General features: G+C 42.7%; 2 protein-coding genes across 7 annotated transcripts in view; both read left to right on the top strand.

The window, feature by feature from the left end:
* Positions 1-5470, top strand: part of LOC144586959 (uncharacterized) — a 6072-nt gene extending 602 nt beyond the window's left edge. The window contains exons 1-2 of one of the 2 annotated variants that reach the window (XR_013542065.1): positions 1-5283; positions 5318-5470. The exon at positions 1-5283 is cut by the window's left edge and continues 602 nt beyond it. Coding sequence is in view for 1 of the 2 variants with exons in the window: in XM_078386161.1 (XP_078242287.1) it covers positions 349-4779 (4431 nt within the window). In the remaining variant the exon portion in view is untranslated. The other variant, XM_078386161.1, reaches the window with a different exon arrangement.
* The window catches only part of NUDT14 (nudix hydrolase 14), a 69525-nt gene that overhangs the window by 20311 nt on the left and 29646 nt on the right, over positions 1-19568 (top strand). For all 5 annotated transcript variants that reach the window (XM_072986764.2, XM_078383585.1, XM_020800770.3 and 2 more), the window contains exon 2: positions 13578-13621. In XM_072986764.2, coding sequence (XP_072842865.2) covers positions 13615-13621 — 7 coding nt within the window. In that variant the 5' untranslated portion in view covers positions 13578-13614. The remainder of the gene's footprint in view (positions 1-13577; positions 13622-19568) is intronic.

The following is a 19568-nucleotide window of genomic DNA, read 5'->3' as shown; positions in this document are numbered from 1 at the left end:
TAGTCAGGGACAATCAGAGGCGCGTAGGTAATCTTCTAGGTGTACCTCACGGGGAGGTGCGCTAGTAGAAGAACGTGCCAACTGGGGAGACTTAGATTAAGGTGCTCTGAGGCAGCCTAGTTTTGGCGGGAAAAAGCTGAGGCAAAACTGCGTAGTAACAGTGAGCTAGCTTGCCAGCTGAGAGGCCCAGCAGAGGGGGGTAGGCTCTGACTCGATACTGTTACAAAGTTAGTGCTGAAGAACAGCAGCAATCTCTAGGGAGAGCTGGTTCTGAGGCAAGAAGGAAAAAAAGTGGTCGTTTTATTTTGAGGCTTGACTTTTTAAAGCAGCCTGTTCTGAGGGGGGATTATGCCCTTGACTCGAAGCCAAGTAGCAGACATGAGTGAAGTGAAAGACCCCCAGATTGACCAAGGTTCTGAGGATGAATTTGGCTCAGTGCAGGGTGACAGCACAGGAGAGCAGAACCCAGAACTCAGAAAATTGCTCATAGCCCAACAGCATGAACTGAGGATGAGGCAATTTGAGATGGAGGAAAGGGAAAGAGAGAGACAGAGACAATTTGAATTGGCATTGGAGAGAGAGAAAATGGCGTTTGAATTAAGAAAACTGGAACTAATGAACCAGAACAATAATAATAATAGGGATTCTGAGGGAGGCCAATTGTCTAAGGCTGACCTAAAGAAATTCCCTGTGTACCACAAGGGAGATTGTCCTGAGGTGTTCTTTTCCTTAGTGGAAAGAGCGTTTGTGGACTTCTCAGTGAGGGAAACTGAGAAGATGATCATCATGCGGTCTTTAATCAGTGGTAGCCTGGCTGAGGTTTATGCCGAGATGCCTGAGGAACTGATGAAAGATTTTGCAGAGTTTAAAAAACTGGTGTTTGCCAGACATGGGATAAATGCAGAGCAGCTGAGACAAAGATTCAGGTCCCTCACAAAAAAACCAGAACAGACTTTTACCCAAGTGGGGGCCCAATTGGTGAGGCTGCTTGAGAAATGGCTATCGCAGGAGGGAATAGAGACCTATGAGCAGCTTAAAGACTTGATAGCTCTGGAACAGTTCTATTCAGTCCTGCATGGGGAATTGAAATTCCAGGTGAGGGAAAGGAAACCGAAATCTGTGGCAGCAGCCGCAGAAATCGCAGATTTTATTTCCCAAATAAGAAAGCCCTTGGGTGAGGGGAAATCTGTGGGTAAACCCAAAGAAACCTACAGCAAGTACTCTCAGGGACCAGGGAAAAGCCAGCAAGGGGGAGGGGCCCATGGTGAAGGGAAGCCCTCAGACATGAAACCAAGACCTCAGATTTTGGAGGGAAAACCAAAACAAGATGAGAGAGAATCAAAATACACCAGAAAATGTTATTTCTGTCAGGGAAAGGGTCATCTAATCTCAGATTGTGAGAAATTAAAGCAGCTAAAAGGAATGGTGCCTCAGGAGTCTAGTGGAACCAAGCCAAAAGCTGTGTTCTGTGTCCAGAAAGAGCAAGGCTCAGTCTCACTGAGGGAGCCTGTTGCCATGGCTACGCAGTCTGGAACAGCTACCGCTGCTGATCAGGCTGAGGAAAATGGTCCTCTTGTGGAGGTAAAGCGCTGCTTGCTGATAAAAACAGATTCTCAGTTGTTTGAGACAGCCGGGGTGGACGTAGGCATACTTGACCGTCAGTATAGGGGGCTGCGGGACACTTGTTCCCAGGTAACCCTGTGCCATCCAGATATTATTCCTCGGGAGTTTATAATCCCAAATGAGAGCATGAAGGTGGCAGGGATTGAGGGGCAGGTAATCTCTCTGCCAGTAGCAGAGGTACCTGTCAACTTTCAAGGCTGGAGGGGAGTTTGGAGGCTAGCGATTTCATCGACTCTGCCAGCAGCCGTGCTCGTGGGAAATGACCTGGCTGAACATGTGAAACGGGTGCTAGTGATTACACGCTCACAAGCCACCACGGGGACAGTTCAGGGGGGTAATGATGAGCCAGAGACGGAAGCAGAGGGGAGTTCAGAAGCTGTGGTGGAAACCTTAACCACAGACAGCAGATTTGGACAGGAGCAAAAGGCAGACGCCACTCTCCAAAAGTGTTTTGAACAGGTGACTGACGCCCAGCTAACACCTGAAACCCCAGTGAGATTTCTGGAGAAAAAGGGGATTTTATATAGAGAAACCCTGAGGAATATCTCAAAAGGGGGAGATGGGATCAGAAGTCAGCTGGTGGTACCTGAAAAGTATCGCCCCATGATCTTAAAAAGGGGTCACTCTGACATGTTTGCTGCGCACTTAGGAGTGAACAAAACACAGCAGAGAATCACACAGAATTTCTACTGGCCTGACATAGGGAAGCAGATCAGGGAGTTCTGTAAACAATGTGATGTGTGTCAAAGGCAGGGGAATAACCGTGACAGGACCAAAGCAAAGTTGTGCCCTTTGCCTGTGATTGACACTCCGTTCAAATGCATAGGGGTGGATATTGTGGGACCTTTGCCCAAGGCCACAAAGAGGGGGAACAGGTTCATCCTAACAATTGTGGACCATGCCACAAGGTATCCTGAAGCCATACCCTTGACTAACATTGAAACTAACACAGTGGCCGATGCTTTGGTGGGGTATATGTCCAGGATGGGATTTGCCTCAGAGATAATCACAGATTTGGGCGCATCGTTCACATCAAAGCTCATGAAACGCTTATGGCAAATCTGTGGAATTAAGCACAAGGAAACCACTGCCTATCATCCGGAAAGTAATGGGTTAACTGAGAAGTTCAATGGGACTCTAATGCGCATGATTAGGGCTTACTTGGCAGAGAATCCAAACAATTGGGACCAGAAGCTGCAATCCCTTTTGTTTGCTTATCGATCAGTGCCACAAGCCAGTACCGGGTTCAGTCCATTTGAACTTTTATTTGGAAGAAGGGTGAAAGGGCCCCTTGATTTGATCAAACAAAATTGGGAGCAGATCACCCAGGATGACCCACAAGACGTTGTGACTTACATAGACACCTTGATGAATGACCTAAGGAGAAATCTAGAGCTGGCAGCAGAAAACCTGCAAGCTCAGAAGGTCAGACAGAAAACATGGTATGACCACAAAGCTAGAGAGAGGCACTTTGACCCAGGGGAGGAAGTGCTTTGGCTTAGGCCCTGCAGAGAGAATAAGCTGCAGCTCAAATGGGCAGGACCATATAGGGTCATTTCCAAGATGTCAGACCTGAACTACCTAATAGAGCAGGAGGAGAACCAAGCAAGGAGGGTGGTTCATGTGAATGCCCTAAAACCCTACTACAGAGGGGAACAGAGGGTTCTATTTGCTATAAAAGCAGCTGAGAGTGAGGAAGCTGAATTACCCTTCTGGGAGGGTAGAGGGGAAGTAAAATACAACCCAGAGGAGGTAAAGATCAGTCCAGCACTCACCCAAGACCAGCAGCAAGAACTAAAAATGCTGCTTAGTAAATATCAACAGGTGTTTTCCAACAAGCCGGGGATAGTGAAGGGAGTGATGCATCGGATCCACACAGGGGATGCACCCCCGCAGGCAGTATCCCCATACCGAGTAACGGGACCCTATAGGGACAAGGTGCGGAAGGAGCTGGACGAGATGCTTAGGGAGAACATAATCGTCACCTCTTCTAGTCCTTGGTCCTCTCCGATAGTCCTTGTGGACAAGCCTGATGGGAGCATTAGGTTTTGTGTTGATTACAGGAAATTAAACCGTGTAACCACTCCTGATGCCTACCCAATGCCCAGGCTAGACAACCTGATTGAAACCATAGGGGGTTGTCGGTTCATCTCATCATTGGACCTGGTAAAGGGATATTGGCAATTAAGAATTGATCCCAGGGATCAAGAAAAGACTGCCTTTTGCAGCCCTTTTGGTCTCTATGAGTTTCGAGTCCTGAGCTTTGGTCTCAGAAATGCACCAGCCACATTCCAAAGGCTGATGGACCAGACCTTGGCAGGGCTCAGTGACTTTACAGTGGCCTACATTGACGACATAGGGATCTTCAGTAATACCTGGGAAGATCACCTGATACACCTGGAGTTAGTGCTGCAGAGGTTAAGTGCAGCAGGGCTAACAGTAAAGGCCAGCAAGTGTCAGCTGGGTAGCCCAGAAATAAAATACTTGGGTCACATGGTAGGGGGAGGAATGATAAAACCCCTGGAGGCCAAAATAGAAGCTGTTCGTGATTGGCCTAGACCCAACACCAAGAAAAAAGTCAAATCATTTCTTGGGTTGGTGGGCTACTACAGAAAGTTCATCCCGAGGTTTAGCGAGATTGCGGCTCCGCTGACCGATCTGACGAGGAAGAAGGCTGATGACCGCATCCCGTGGACCAGCGACTGTGAGGCGGCGTTCCAGAGGTTGAAGGAGGCGCTAATCAACTATCCAGTCCTGCGGGCTCCAGACTTCGACCGGGAGTTCATCATCTACACCGATGCGTCTAACAGCGGGGTAGGAGCAGTTCTGTGCCAGGAGGATGAGAATGGTGACCAGCATCCAGTGTCCTACCTGAGTAGGAAACTTCAAAAAGGTGAGAGACATTTGGCAACCGTGGAGAAGGAGTGTTTGGCCATAGTCTACGCGATCCAGAAGGCCAAGCCTTACATCTGGGGAAGACATTTTATTCTGTGTACTGACCATTCACCATTGCAATGGTTAAAGACAATGAAAACCCACAATAGCAAACTTATGAGGTGGGCTTTAAACCTACAGGACTATGACTTTGAAGTAAAGGTGGTCAGAGGGTCAGTGAACTGTGTTGCTGACGCCTTATCAAGAAGACCTGAAGAATGAAGACGGCGAAAGGAACATGGACTATGTGTACATAATGATGACAAGGTTAAATGTACCTGTTTTTTTGAATTTGGTTTGTATGAATAAAGGTAAATTGATGTAATGTTAATGGTAAATGTTTAAATGCATAATTGCTATGGTTAACTTAGAGTGTAAGTATGAGTAAGTATAATATGGTATGTATAACTGTTGTTGTGTATTTTATTCAGGTTGTTTTTTGGTGAAAAGCACGTTAGCTTTCCCCCTACAAAACAACTTATAAAGAGGGGAGGTGTTACATACAGCACTGATGTTACCTGTCTGTCATGGGTTTGGAGGGAAAGTTCCATCCTATGGGGAGTGGAAGGCGGGACATCAGGAGGAGGGGCTGTACTGTATAAATATGAGATGCTGAGAGACACTGGGGTGTGACGAAGCAGCAGCTGGGAAGAAGAAGCTGTTGTGGGAGTCTGTGTGTCAGACAGGGTACTTCTGTGTGTCAGAGTACCAACCTGATAGGTTCAGGTGTCTGTTGGTTAGCCAGAACTGATAGGTTCAGGGTCTGTGCTTCAAGTTAAGGGTTCTGGGTGAACCAAACTGTATGCTTGTATGAGTGAGAGTAAGCCACGTTACTTTATTTATTCACCTGATTGTTTTATTTTTCCCTGTGTGTATTTAAATAAACCTAATTCTTTTATTGTTTAAAAATCCATCCCTGGTCTGTGTGACTTCTTAAAGGGAATGGTTGGTGGCAGCTTAGTGTAAACTGTGTGACAGATCCCAGTAGGGATGGGAAACTTTGACATCTGAGCTTTCAACCTGGAGGCAGGCAGTGCAGCATGGCCTCTCCCAATTTGAAGAGATACTTGTTCAGCAGGCTGAGGCAAAGAGGCAGTCCCGAAACCAGCAAAATCAGGGAGCTGGACAGGGAACAGACTGTATTTGTTTTCAGTGTGGAAGGGATTGTCACTTTCAAATTGGCCTTCTTAGCCACAGTACCTCTGTTCAGAGCATGTTACCATAGTCTCTTAAGACTGAAGGATGCCTACTATAACTATAAATTTGTAAATGCTATTCCACCATTTTTGTTCCACTCTTTCTTCAAGAAAATCAGGGTATTATCTGTATGAAGAATATCTTAAATTATCCTGAGGAGCACTCCGTGTGGTTGAGAGATGAAACGATGTGATGTATCAAATAGTGAGTAAAACATCACTGTCCCCCATGTACTATACTGTTTGTCTACACTAAGAGTGTGGTAAAAGTCTCCTGAAAGAACAGCAATCTTATAACTCCATATCAGGAGTTATGGGAACACTGTGCTTTTCATAATAGTGTTCCGAATGGAGATTGTTTCTGTTTGTTACACAGAAAGTTGTACAAGTCCCGACGTGCTGCCTCCGTCTTGTAATGTACAATTTATGTTGATTATTCCAATTACACAATATCACTTGGAGAGTTGGCTCTGTACCACCTTACAAAATCCCCTGTGGCTTTAAGTGGTGATTGGCACTGAAGGCAAAGTCTTGTTTTTTCTTCCTCATTATTTTATATTTACTCAACGGCCACGCTCAGAGTGATACTGAAGACAATTCCTCCTGAGCTGAGCTAATTAAAACAATATAGAGGTGAAGGCATGCAAATGAAAATGCATGCAAACGAATCACACGGAGTTCAAATTGACCTGGAGGTACAGAGCGTGCAGGGGCATTGCCATAGTCACTGGAGATGTTAGCTATTGAGTCTACATGACAGTAACTGCCATTAATAATGCAGATGGCAAAGTAGGGTGGGGGAAGAGCCTCCATCTGATTGTGAAATCCCAACAGAAGTTTGTCTTCTCTTGCAAACCACTGTTGATGTGAAATCAATTTCCATTAAGCTAAAATGGAAAATAGATAAACAAAATGGCATTTTCACCTGATGGAAACAAGAACTGCAGCAGACAAGAAGAAAAGGATGAGGGTAGGGGTAGGCGTTTCATGTGCAGGAGAATGTTGCATATGCACACACACACACACACACAGAGAGAGAGAGAGAGAGAGAGAGAGAGAGAGAGAGAGAGAGAGTTGTTTTTGCTCAATAATACAGCTCTAATTGTGCATATAGAATAATAATGTGTTCTGCTTTATGGATACACACCTATTTAAAAAGCTGTCAAGGACAGTTTGCTCTTTGAAGGTCTTTGTGACCCAAATCTAGTTTAAAAATCAAGACCCTTTGGAAAGGAGAGCTGGGGACAGTGGATAGGATAGGAGAACCTGAGGTTGCCCTCTAACAGTTAGTACATACAGTGGTGCCCTGCATAGTGAGATTAATCCATTCCGGATTAATTGTTGCTATCCGGAAACATCGTAAAACGAAATGGAAAACCCCATAGGAACGCATTAAACTCCATTTAATGCGTTCCTGTCGGGGGAAAACTCACCGTTGAGCGAAGATTCCCCATCCGGCCGCCATTTTCGCGCCCTTGGTAAGCGAGGGCAGGGTGCGAAAACGCTGCGGGCAGCCATTTTAGACACCCGGCGGCCATTTTGGAACCGCCAATCAGCTGTTTAAAAAAACATCGCAATGCGAAGATCAGTAAGCGAAATGCTTACCGATCATTGCAATGCGATGTTTTGGCACTTAAAACATTGCAATGCGATCGCATTAGCGATCCCAAAAAACGGATCGCTATGCGGATTCATCGTTAAACGGTGCGCTCGTTATGCGAGGCACCACTGTAAATGGATGGCAGATTAATCTAACCCTGTAATAATGTTGCTGCAGGGGGAGGTATTTCCCCTAAACTTGTGGGATCTACCCTCCCTTTTAAAGAGCAGGTGTGCAGTCCTGCACTTACCATGGAAAGACAGGTCTTTTCTGTGGTTTGCCAACTTTGGTTAATTGCCCAACTGTGTCCTTTCCTACATGGCAGTTTCCCAAAAACATTGGTTTACACACTGGTAGTCTGAAAAAATTGATTACTATAATGCACTCTATGTGGGGCTCCTCTTCAAGCTGGTTCAAAAGCTTCAGGAGATCCAAAATGTGGTAGTCAGATTGTACATAATACCAATATTTGTGCATCTACAGATTTTCTTTAGAAATCAATATCCACTTTTGCTCTCTTTTTGGGGGTATGTGTTGGACTTCTTTTTTCAACAACACATAAGTGTTCATTGGTACAGCATGGCCTAGGGAGGAAGAATGTCTTCACTAAGGAATTTGAGTGTTCCTTTTGCAGACTCAGATAATTGATTTTTTTGTCATACTGACAGCAGCTCTTTCTCAGGATTTTTTTGAAACCATACTGCCTGATATCCTATTAACTGGAAAAAGCACAGGTTTAATCAAGGACCCGAGTAGAAAGTGCACAGTATGTTCTTCCACTGAGATATAGCTCCTCAGCTGAGATACAGAAATAGAGTAGGGTTGGTGGTAGTGGTAGTAATGACATGTTACTTCTGGAAAAGGACCTGCACAGTGTTTTTTAAAAAATATTTCTTTTAGCTATAAAGTTCTGAATAGCATAGAAGGAACACCTTTTGTCATGTGATCTTTATTACTTTTAATTAACTGATAGGTAAAGTGTTGCTCTGATCTTCTCTCTGTTTTTATTTGATTATTAATATTTTGTAGTAGGGGTTTCACAGTTGTGTCCTTCAAGTTATAATGATCTCTTGCTACGTAGACCTACTATTCTACCTTGGTTCAACTTTGGCAGGCATTAGTAAACATGCTTCCACATGCCCTTGGAAATAGACTATTATTGAAAGGATGCTCCTCTGGTCTTTGTTGTTTTACCTAGTTTCTTTGACAACTGGCATGCATGGATAGCTCAAGGACGGAACTTGTAGACTGAGCAGCATTGGGGGGGAGGCACCTCCTCATCACAAGCTGTTGTGCTGGCATATAAGGCAGTTAGCGTGGATCAGTTATACTAGTACATGTTTTGAAGCATAAATACGTATAACTAATTGCAATGTGCACAATACATAAGACTGTTCTTTTATTTATAAAGTCTAACAGTCCAGCAGCTTCTAACAGATGCTATGTTTTGTGTAGAACAAGGGCTAAATGGCTAACAATGCTGGCTTTGGCTACTGACTCTCTCCCACAGAAATAAAATATTCTTTCATCTTTTCCACCCTGTGAACAGCAACAAGAGCAACATCGCCATCACTGTCTACCATGACCACATCTCCAAGGTAGAGGTAGAGGCACCTAGATGTAGAAGTGGTGGCACTGTTGGTGGGGGTTGCACTTTTGGGGCTATGGTAGAGGCATAACAAGAAATCCTTAAAAGATAAAGTGGACTTCCCAATTGCTTGCCTGTTCTCTTTGCTGCCAGTATAAAAGTTTGTTGAAAAGAAACAAGATAAATCAGTTCCCTGATCTCATCTATTATTTGATAAAATCATCATAAACACATTGGATTTAGTGTGCTGTGAAGTACACAGAGCCGTATAACTATTGGTAACTGTTTACTTGCTATTAATAATTAGCAGCTTTCATAGTAGAGTGCTAGCAAAGTGCCAGGCATTTGGCACAGTAGAAACTCTATTGCATATAGCCAAGTTCAAATTATATTACTTTGGACAATGGCAGCAAATGGTACTCCTTTGAGTCTCTGCCACTGCAAACAATGGGATGTTGGACAGTTTCATTTGTTTATTGCCTTATTTATTTGGACAGGTGCAAGCTGGCCATGTAAAATTGGATCTTATTCATAGATAAGCATAAGATGCCTTTAGAAGCATTATCAAGATCAACACACAGGGTGAAACAGAATCATGTGTACACTACCAGATTCTTAATTTATTTACAGCTTAATTATTGTAGATCAAAGAACCCACAAACATAGAAGACATTTTGTGAATTGACAGACTAGGACTTTGGAGACCAGGAGTTGCATCCCTACTTGGCCATGGATACTCACTGGGAGAGTGGAGCTGCTAAAGCCACTCCTTATATGTCCCACTTATCTTGACAGTGCTATTGTTGTTTAGTTTTTAAGTTGTGCCCAACTCTTCGTGACCCCATGGACCAGAGCATGCCAGGCCCTCCTGTCTTCCACTGCCTCCCAGAGTTGAGTCAAATTCATGTTGGTAGCTTTGGTGACACTGTCCAATCATCTCGTCCTCTGTTGTCCCCTTCTCCTCTTGCCTTCGCATTTTCCCAACACTGGAGTCTTTTCCAGGGAGTCTTATCTTCTCATGAGATGGCCAAACTATTGGAGCCTCAGCCTCAGGATTTGTCCTTCCAGGGAGCACTGAGGGTTAGATAAATTGATAGGTTTGTTCCCCTTGCAGTCCAGGGGACTCTCAAGAGTCTCCTCCAGCACCACAATCCAAAAGCATCAGTTCTTCGGCGGTCAGCCTTCTTTATGGTCCACCTCTCACTTCCATACATCGCTACTGGAAAAACCATAGCTTTGACTATGTGGACCTTTGTCAGCAAGGTGGGCTCTGTTTTTTAAGATGCTGTCTAGGTTTGTCATTGCTTTCCTCCCAAGAAGCAGGCGTCTTTTAATTTCGTGGCTGCTGTCTCCATCTGCAGTGATCATGGAGCTCAGGAAAGTAAATTTTGTCACTGCCTCCATGTCTTCCCCTTCTATTGGGCAGGAGGTGATGGGACCAGTGACCATGATCTTAGGTGTTTTTTTATGTTGAGCTTCAGACCATTTTTTGCACTCTCTTCTTTCACCCCCATTACAAGGTTCTTTAATTCCTCCTCACTTTCTGCCATCAGAGTGGTATCATCTGCGGTTGTTGATATTTATTCTTGCGATCTTAATTCCCAAGAATACATTTCAGCTGAAGACTTTTTTCTGAGCGTCCTATGATATGGGTGAAATAACAAACCTTTTTTCCAACATGGGAAGCTACTTATTAAGTAAGAAAGCTGCCAGGGCTCATTTTTTGTGCCTTTGAACCACAACTTCCATCAGCCCTAGCCACCAGAGCAAGTAGAGAAGGATGATGGGAGTTATAATCCAAGAACATCTGCAAGACCATAAATTGTCCTCTCCATTCTGAAGAGCAGAATCAGTGTATCAAAAACAAGAACAGAAGAATAGTCCTTGTGGGTCAGATTCAGATCAAGGTCCATTAAGTCAATTTACACAGTGCTCAGTCAGTTGCCTGTGGGAAGCCCATGAGCAGGCCGCGGTTAGTGAAAAGCGTGGATTATAGCTAACAGATTGTTGGACCCAGGACTCCCACACACTCACCTGTAATTTTTATCTTGATGGGGCCTCTTGAGTAAGAAGAGCCAAGTTGAAATCCTCCCTCTTTCTCTTCTTTGAAAATAATTAAGGATCCATTTCCTTGTTTTCCCAGGAGTCTTGAGGATAGGGCTACCGGAAGGTGGGAGGTGGAAAATTTCTCCCAGGAGGCAATTTGACAGTTCTGAGTTTTACAAGACAGATGCTGCTCTGCAGGGAAGCTGTCTCAGGGTTCCAGGCAAGGCAAAATGATGGTTTCTCCCTCTAGTGGCCAGTCTGATAATTTCACCTTACATCTGTATTAATAAGTACAGTTCATTTTCATTTAATACAGTATTTTAGTAGGTATTTTCATCTAGTGGCTAAGTGAATCAGTGGTTATTGATCCAGTGGATACAGGGGTCCTATTGTACTTTTAAAGCTCCAATTTCTGTCTTTAAAAAGACCTTCTCACCACACAGTGATCATGTTTTGCTACTATTTTTTGCAACTCATAGCAAAGCCAGTAGTTGTTTTTCAAATGCCTCCCACTGCTTCCTGAAATGGAAATGATTCCTTCTTCAAGCTCATTTTTACTTGTCATTTAGTTACCATACTGTAAAGTTATTTGTTTTTCATAGGGAAATGTTAGAGGGGAGAGGAGCCATGGAAAAAGAGGTAGGAGACATGGAAAGACAGAGGAGGGGGAGAAAACAGAGCCAGAGAGAGTAGGAGGAGGGAGATGAGCCAGAGGGGAAAGAGAGAATGAGAGAGAGAGAGAATGGAGTCATGGAGAGAGAAGAGAGGAGGTGTCTGAGCAATAAATACCTAGAGGACTTGCCAAAAAATAGTCATAACAATTGTTCTATGTTTGGGTGAGAGCTGGTTAACTAAGGTTCAGGTTCTGGGAGTTTCCTTGCTTGCCATCTGTGAGTGATAGTAAGCACAAGAGGGGATTCTGTTGACTATCTTGATTGCTAACATTGATGATGTTGTAATTCAAGTTGGCCTTTGCTATGTAAACCTTGATATTTTTTCCTCCTCTGCTTGGAGTTTAGGCACAAATGATGAACATGGAAGTAATATGTCATGTTCATAAACCAGAGGTTTGTTGAAGGATTTATTGTTTTGCTGTTATTCTCAATGATATGGCTGATGCGGGGTTTTTTACAAGTTCTTGCTTGCATTGTGTTATGCCTAAATATGTAAGAGGCTGAGGCAAACAGGATTGCCAGCAGCAGTAGGGATAAAATTCCTGTATGTTTAATGAATGAGCTGGAATTGTTCTCAGTATGGTAGTTCTTCTCATTCTGGTACCACAGAGGCACAGCAGGTTGATATACAATGATTAGAAGTAGAAATAGATTATTTGACTAGAACTTCAACTCTACTTATTTTTCTAGAATCTTTAAATCTAGAAAAAGGTAGAACAAAAATGACAGATTTATCCATCCCTAATTACTTTAAATGAGTTAATTGCTTAAGTTGTGGGGGTAAATTTTACTCAACAAATGAGGTGAAAACAAAACAAAAAACGTAAAAAAGACAAAAACTTTGTGGCACCTTAAAGACCAACTGCTGTTTTTTAATGAGCTTTCATGGATATGTCTGCTCCCTCAGACCCTACCTGCAAGTGGACTTGTCCATGAAAGCTTACATTAAAATATATCAGTTAGTTTTTTAAGGAGCCACAGTGTTTTTGTCATTTAAAAAAACCTCTTTTGTTCTGGCCTGATCTACTAGCACAGACTATGACAGCTATGTCTTCTAAATAAATTTGCAAAATGCCAGTCCTGCGCACAACCTCATTTTGTGAATTTGCTGCTGTTTGCTTCCTTGACTTATACAATTTCACTTACTCTGGAGTAAAATCTTAAAATGATTCTAGCCCATCTCTTGTATTCTTATTGGCCTTCTAGCTAGGAAATGAAAAGAGAGCGTGCTTCTGAGCCTCATCAAACTTTCTTTCTGTCTCTAATTCTCCCTGTGCCCCTCTGCAAGCCACCGGTCCTTCTCCCATCTGGCATTGATTCATTCCTTTCCTCACTCTTTATAGTCTTTGCCAAGATATTCTAAATTAAACAATTGTAGTTCATGCATTCATTTTCAACTCTATTTGTGTGCTGCTTTTTCTGCCAAATGCATGGTATCCAAAGAAGTTTCCAACAAAAAACACAATAGTAGAGGTATGTGGAACGCCTCCCTCCTCACACAAGCCAGTCCATCCCCAAATAAGGTCTCAAAGATAAGTCTTCAGCCTGTCCTGCACCCTTTTGGTGACACACCAACCTGGTTCCTTATTGAAATCTGTGACAGTTTTTGTGCATTTCTGAAACTCTGTTAAAATACATTTGTGTGAATGGAGGGACACAAATAACTAGTACCTGGAATGGGGCTCGATAAGCACTGTCGTTTTAGAGGACATGATAGACAAGTGAATTTGACTTCTGACCATAGGCACCATTCTAGCATTTGTGCACTAGCAATTGCTCAAAAGCAATTTTAGCTTTTTGTGCAAAAGCAATTGCCCAAACGCAAATCATAGGATTTGCACCAATACAAATGGGAGTATATACAACTAATGTGCTGTACTAATGGTTAGTTGTGGCTTTTTTGTTTTGTTTTCCAGAACGGGATTTCAAAGATTTGGGACTTCATGAGGTCACATGACAGGTAAATTTCACAAGTGGTGTCTGATAAATAAACATTCCTTTTTTTCAAGTGATCCATCCCACTCCTTCCTCCATCTTTTTAATATATGTATGAAACAGCTTTTAACATTATGATGCATCTAAACATGTAGGCTGTGAAGTTTGTGCCAATAGAAATTTATTATTGCTTAAAGTACCATATGACTCTTGGTTTAACAGTGAATTGACATTTATACGTGGCACTTTTTGGTATTGTCTTACATCTTGATATAATCCTTATTCCAACTCTGGGTAGTGTGTATTATCCTCATATCTGGACTTGAACTGAAGCTGAGAGAGAGAGAAGATGAAAGCCTTGCAGCAATATATCTGCTTTGGAATGTTCTTGCTGGTAAGCCTGTTCCACACATGCTCAGTTTATTACAAAGCCACTGTTTTTCTTTTTTGAATCAATACTTCAGCCATTGCAGCCTGAACTCTTTCTAAATTAACAAGAGCAGGTTGGACCAGATATTGTTTTTGAAGATAAGCAAGACTGGTCTTTTCAATTTAAATGAGCTATTTTAAACCTGGAGACATTTTAGGGTTACTTGTTTCTACATGGGCAGGGGAACAGTTTTACTTTAAAAAATTCATAACTTGAAAACTTTCCCAGACTTCCCCAAATTTGTCACAGAGCAAGAACAAATTATCTGCTGCATCTTTGCCAGCTTTGGTGCTGATCCAAAGTCCAGTTTCAGACTTGTTTAAATTTTTGTTTGGGTTGTCCCATTTTTAGAATTGCCTTGTAGAATGTTGATTTCCTCTGCTAGTGCAAGATCATTGATGCACACTCATGCAACAATAATAAGAGTTTCAGAATGAGCGTTTGTTTTGTTTTGTTTTGATGCAGTCTCTTTTTCAAAGGGCTTCTTCATAGGACATTTTTAAAATAGCTGGGAACATGATTGCATAAGGTGCACATGTCATGCCAGTCAACTCTGGTCACACAACATTTGTTGTCTTTACATGTACTGCAGCTGTCATCCTGTAACTTTTTTAGTGACTGCAGAGCAGAGCTTTGAGGAGAGAGCGTGCCAAGCCATCTTGCTGTAAGCTACAGAAGCCAGGAGCCAGAAAGGTTTTTTTCACTACAAGCACACCCCTAATTTGTCATCTGGAAAAGTTAATGTTAGATGAATTTTGTATTCAGCCAAACCCTGCTGTAAATGTCTCCTACACTGGAAGCCTCCTATGTTTTTTCTTAGTTTGTTGGATTACATTTGTACCCTGCCCGTCCTCAAAGAGTGCACAGGCTTATCTTTTAGTGTGCATGGGCTCATCCTGTTTTATCCTTGCAACATAGAGTTAAGAAATTTCAGGGTGAGATGAAGAATGAGATTGCAAGCAATCCCGAATAACTTGCGAATACTGTTCTGATGTATCATGTGAACCTAGATATCCTAGATCTGAATGCAGTGCTGTACTACTACAGATGTTCTGTACTCACTTGGGACCAAGAATATTCAGAGTAGTAGACCTGAGATATCTCAGTTCATGTGATACATTAAAACAATACTTAACGAGTGACTCTGGATTACTTACGATCTCATTTCTCTTCTCACTCTAACGTTTTGAGGCAGAACACTCCTGGCTCTTCTCTGGTGATGAAGCTACCTGTGCTTTATCCACTGTGCCATACTGGTGCACAGTTTTATTGTATGTTATATAGAACTGTACAGTTAAAAGGTATCATTGTGACCTGCTCCATGCATGGAAGTTGCAAAGCCAATCTCGTGGTAGCCAATGAATCACTCCATTTTTCCACCATGTTACTGTACTGCTCAGATAGTCTTGACATTGTTTTATGGCACGTCCTCCTGTACCTCACATTTTGGCCACAGTGCAGATTGTGATTGACAGAGGTAGCATCATGTGCCAGTGTTAGAGATGAGCCAGTGTTGAACCCTCCAGTGTGTGATCTGGGCAGGCCTCATTTGAAATAACTGCTTCCCTTACAAAGCTTGGAAACATGCCATTTATGAGCTCTAGCTACCAGAATCCTATAGCTGTGGATTCTGGGAGTTATAGTCTTTAATGTATATGCAGCATAGCATACACTGAAATTATCCACATCCAGAGATCTAAGCAGTCTATTGGATAGGGAAGGACTCTCCTTGCCTCCAAGTATAGCTGCTGTGCACACTAAACAGATAAGATTGTGTCCATATGATCATTGAAGTCCTTATATTATAGGATTGTATAGTTACAACTGCATTTCATTAGGAACTCATATTTGTTCCACTTCACCTTACACAAAATATATTGATGATGGATGGTGCCCTTAGCCAAATCAGCTGTGGCAGTGATGTTTTAGAGGTCAGTGGCCAAAAACATTGTTCTGAATTTTTATAGATTCATTCATGAGTCTTTCCTACTCTTCTTTTTCTTTTCCTTCTTTTCTACAACTGGAGGTTGGTTGCTGACAGGGAATTATTTAGTGGTTGTTTCTGCCTTTTTGGTCTTAGTTGTGACGCAGTGTATGTTAAGCTGTGGGTCCCTGTTGAAAGAAAGTTTCCTTTTTTAGTAATGATCCATTAAGATGGCAGTGAGTTATTTTGACAGTGCCTGTAGCATTCTGAATTTGAATAACGAAGCTATACCATATCATGTACTCATTTCTTTCACTCGTGCCCTAAAACACATAGCTCTATTCCTATAAGATGATAAGTTCAAATAACTTTGCTTCTTCAAAATGTTTCAGAAAGGTTGTCCATCTCGTGTCAGAGATGGACACGAACCATAGTTCAGCGGTTCAGCCTGGTTTGGCATCACGCCCGTACAGGTGTTTCACAGACATTGCATGCTTCTCTTCTCCTCTTCCTCCATATGATCGCCTACTCACTGGCAGCAGCATGATTCCATGCTCTGCTTTCTCTGCATGATTCTTCACTCAGATGAGGAGGTGGGGAAGAAAAGCCTGCAGCGCTACCGATGGGTGGGCAATCACATGGAGAAGGCAGGGGAGAGAAGTGTGCTGCTGATAGTCAGTGGCTGATCATGGGGGAGGGACGTGTGCTGCGTCTGCGGAACACCTGTGTGGACACCATGGTGAACCAGACCGAACCGCCAAATCACAGTTCGTGCCCATCTCTACATTGGAGGTGCTTTGCCTGTGGATTTCTTGCAGTGCAAAGGGGGTTGAATTAAATGATCCTCGGGATCTCTTCTAACAGTTATGACTATAGAATTAATAGCAAACCTCAAACTGGTGTAAGACTAAGGATATTCGTACTTAAAACCACGAAAAATAGAAAAATCTCAATAAAAATTAAGTTTCAGACTAGGGCTTTTTCTTTCTAGAATTGTTTAGGAATCTTTATCTGGAAGTTTCCTCACACTTATATATTTGAAATGACACCTGTAGGCTTTTGCATCCTAAACTGTTCACAGAGTTAAACAGGGACTACAGTAGTCATGGCAGTCCTATGTTTCATGTTCATCCCCCCCCCCGGCATCTTTGTGGGCCTCAGGGTTATCATGTGATTCAGCTCAAGCTCCCCTCCCATGCACAAAAAATTCTATTGTAAGAAGAGTTTTGGCATCCTGTTTTATGAAGCAAGTTGATAAAATGTTTGCATCTTTGAGTAACTCAAAATATTTTCAGTGTGTTTCACAGTGTAGAGGTCTAAAGGACAACAGCAACGATACAACAACAACAAAAGTTGAGTTGTTGCAAGGCACAACTGGCTGGCTGGTCAGCATGTCGGGTATCTAACTATGGAGCCAGAGGCTAGGAGTTCAATTCCCCACTATGCTTCCAGGGAGAAGAGCCAGTCTGTGTGGCCTTGGGCAAGCTGCACACAGTCCCAGGATGCCCTCTGAAGAAGGAAACGGTAAACTACTTCTGAGTATTCTCTACCTGGAAAATCCTGAAAAGGTTCACTGTAAGTCAGAATTGACTTAATGGCACATTACTATTAAGACATGTTCATACTTGGGTAGTAAAGGCTTAAGGGGAGAAGAGAATACTTTTAGTAAACATGTAAAGGAGTCTTTAAAAGAGGCAGATATCAATTATCTTCCTTGGGCATTAAGTATAGAACAAGTAGACATCTAAACCTAAAGACAGAACATTTCAGTTTAAGCATTAAGGAATTACTTTTAAAACAAGCTGTGAGAGGATGTTGTGCAAGCAGCATTATTGATGCTAATTGAGTCTAGACGTGACACCTCTTTGTTAATGAATCTTACTCTGCCTTTGTGAGTGAAGCTACCCATCAACATTTTCTTTCAGTTCAGATAATTATCTGATCTATTTGAGCATCCTAGTCACAACTGTCATTGGGAAAAGACTTTTGATTCAATTTTGATTGCCCATTCCGTAAGCAGGTTGCTTTTCCTTCAGGTATCCTGTTTGACTGGGAGCAGAAATAGGTGAATTTAGGTACGGGTTTATGAGTTGCAGTGTGGCCTTACCCGAGCTGATCACCTTCTAATCTGGTGAATGACAACTCCCATCACCCCTAGTCAGCACAGTGAAGGGCGAGGGACAACGGTGGTGATGTCCAATGCACTGAGGTTCCATGTGGGAATTATCCATTCCAGGGTTTGATGCAATGGTGAGAACTGATCATTTTTATATAAAGGTGGGGCTTGGCAGGGGCATATTGATTTGAAAATTCCTATGTTTTAAAAAAGAGCTCCTTTTAAATTTGAATTGTAGCACAGGAATAGTTATGCCCTGTTATGTTACCTGTTCTTTAGGATTTTCGAAACCAGGCATTGGCTAACTGGGGAGAACACTGATTTTCCTTTTGTTTTGTTTTATCTTTCAAGATTATCTCCTGTGGAGAGCCAAACTGTATAGTCTGATTAATTAAAGTGAGTGGCTTAGAGATGTAGGTATCGGGTTTACAAAGGGTCAGTGTGGTGTAGAGACCATCATGTTTAACTGGGACTTTGGAGATGTAAGTTCTAGTCTACCCACAACCATGAGACTCCCTGGCTGACCTTAAGTCAGTAACCCACTCTTAGTATGACGACCTCAGAGAGTTGTTGTGAAAGCTTACCAGGCACCAAGCCAAAGCAAGGTATGTATTTGCGAAGGCAAGGTAATTTACAGTTTGCAGAGCCAAGAAACTGCACTAGAATAAACGGACAGATTTAACTTCTGAAGGGAGTTAAACTTTTGGTGAGAGGCTCACTAAAATAACCATCACATTAAAATAGTTTGGAAACAGTTTTAAAGCACATGGTATAGTAAAATGTAAGAGCCCCTTTCTTAGTAACTGCTAGTCCATTGCCAAAAGCCACTCTGGTGGAAGGAAAGCAAAGGGAGGCTGGCCAAGCCTTTCTCTGCAGGGAGCTCCACAGCCTGGGAGCAAGCACTGGGAAGGCCCTTGCTTCCATACACATCAGACATGCCTGGAACGGCAACGGACCTCCCTGAAGTATTCAAGTCTAGGGAATCATGTATGGGGAGATACAGTCCTTTCAATAGCCTGGACCCACACTGAATTTTCACAGTACACAATTCAAGAATTGCTGGGGTGGGATTTAGGTTGTTGCACTGACATACCATCTTAGGAGCATTTCCAGTTCTGCAGAATTCCCTGAGCTTTAAGTATTCACGACTGCAACCCAGCAGGCAATGGATCAGATTAGCCAACGCAGCAGCAGCCATGGAAGCTGTATTCTGTAACCCAGCTTTGAATTCCTAAAAGGTTAGGATGTTTGTGTAATATCTTTAGGTAGAAAGCACGTTTGACAAATAATTAAGGGCCATTACAAAATATGTTGCAAACATCACCCTCAGGGAGCTTAGCGAGACTATAAACACAATAGGTTTCAAATTTATTTAAAATCCCCCTGTGGAGCAGTTTTGAATTGTAAGGTCTCCTTGCCTTGTGGATCCTGGGATATGGGCCAAGGTATCTCATGAACACAAGCACAGAGAGTATATTGTACTTTAAAATGCTCTGACTAAT

The sequence above is a fragment of the Pogona vitticeps genome, chromosome 1, assembly GCF_051106095.1.
Source record: "Pogona vitticeps strain Pit_001003342236 chromosome 1, PviZW2.1, whole genome shotgun sequence".
Taxonomy (NCBI): domain Eukaryota; kingdom Metazoa; phylum Chordata; class Lepidosauria; order Squamata; family Agamidae; genus Pogona; species Pogona vitticeps.
This window is presented reverse-complemented; position numbering and strand designations above follow the sequence as displayed.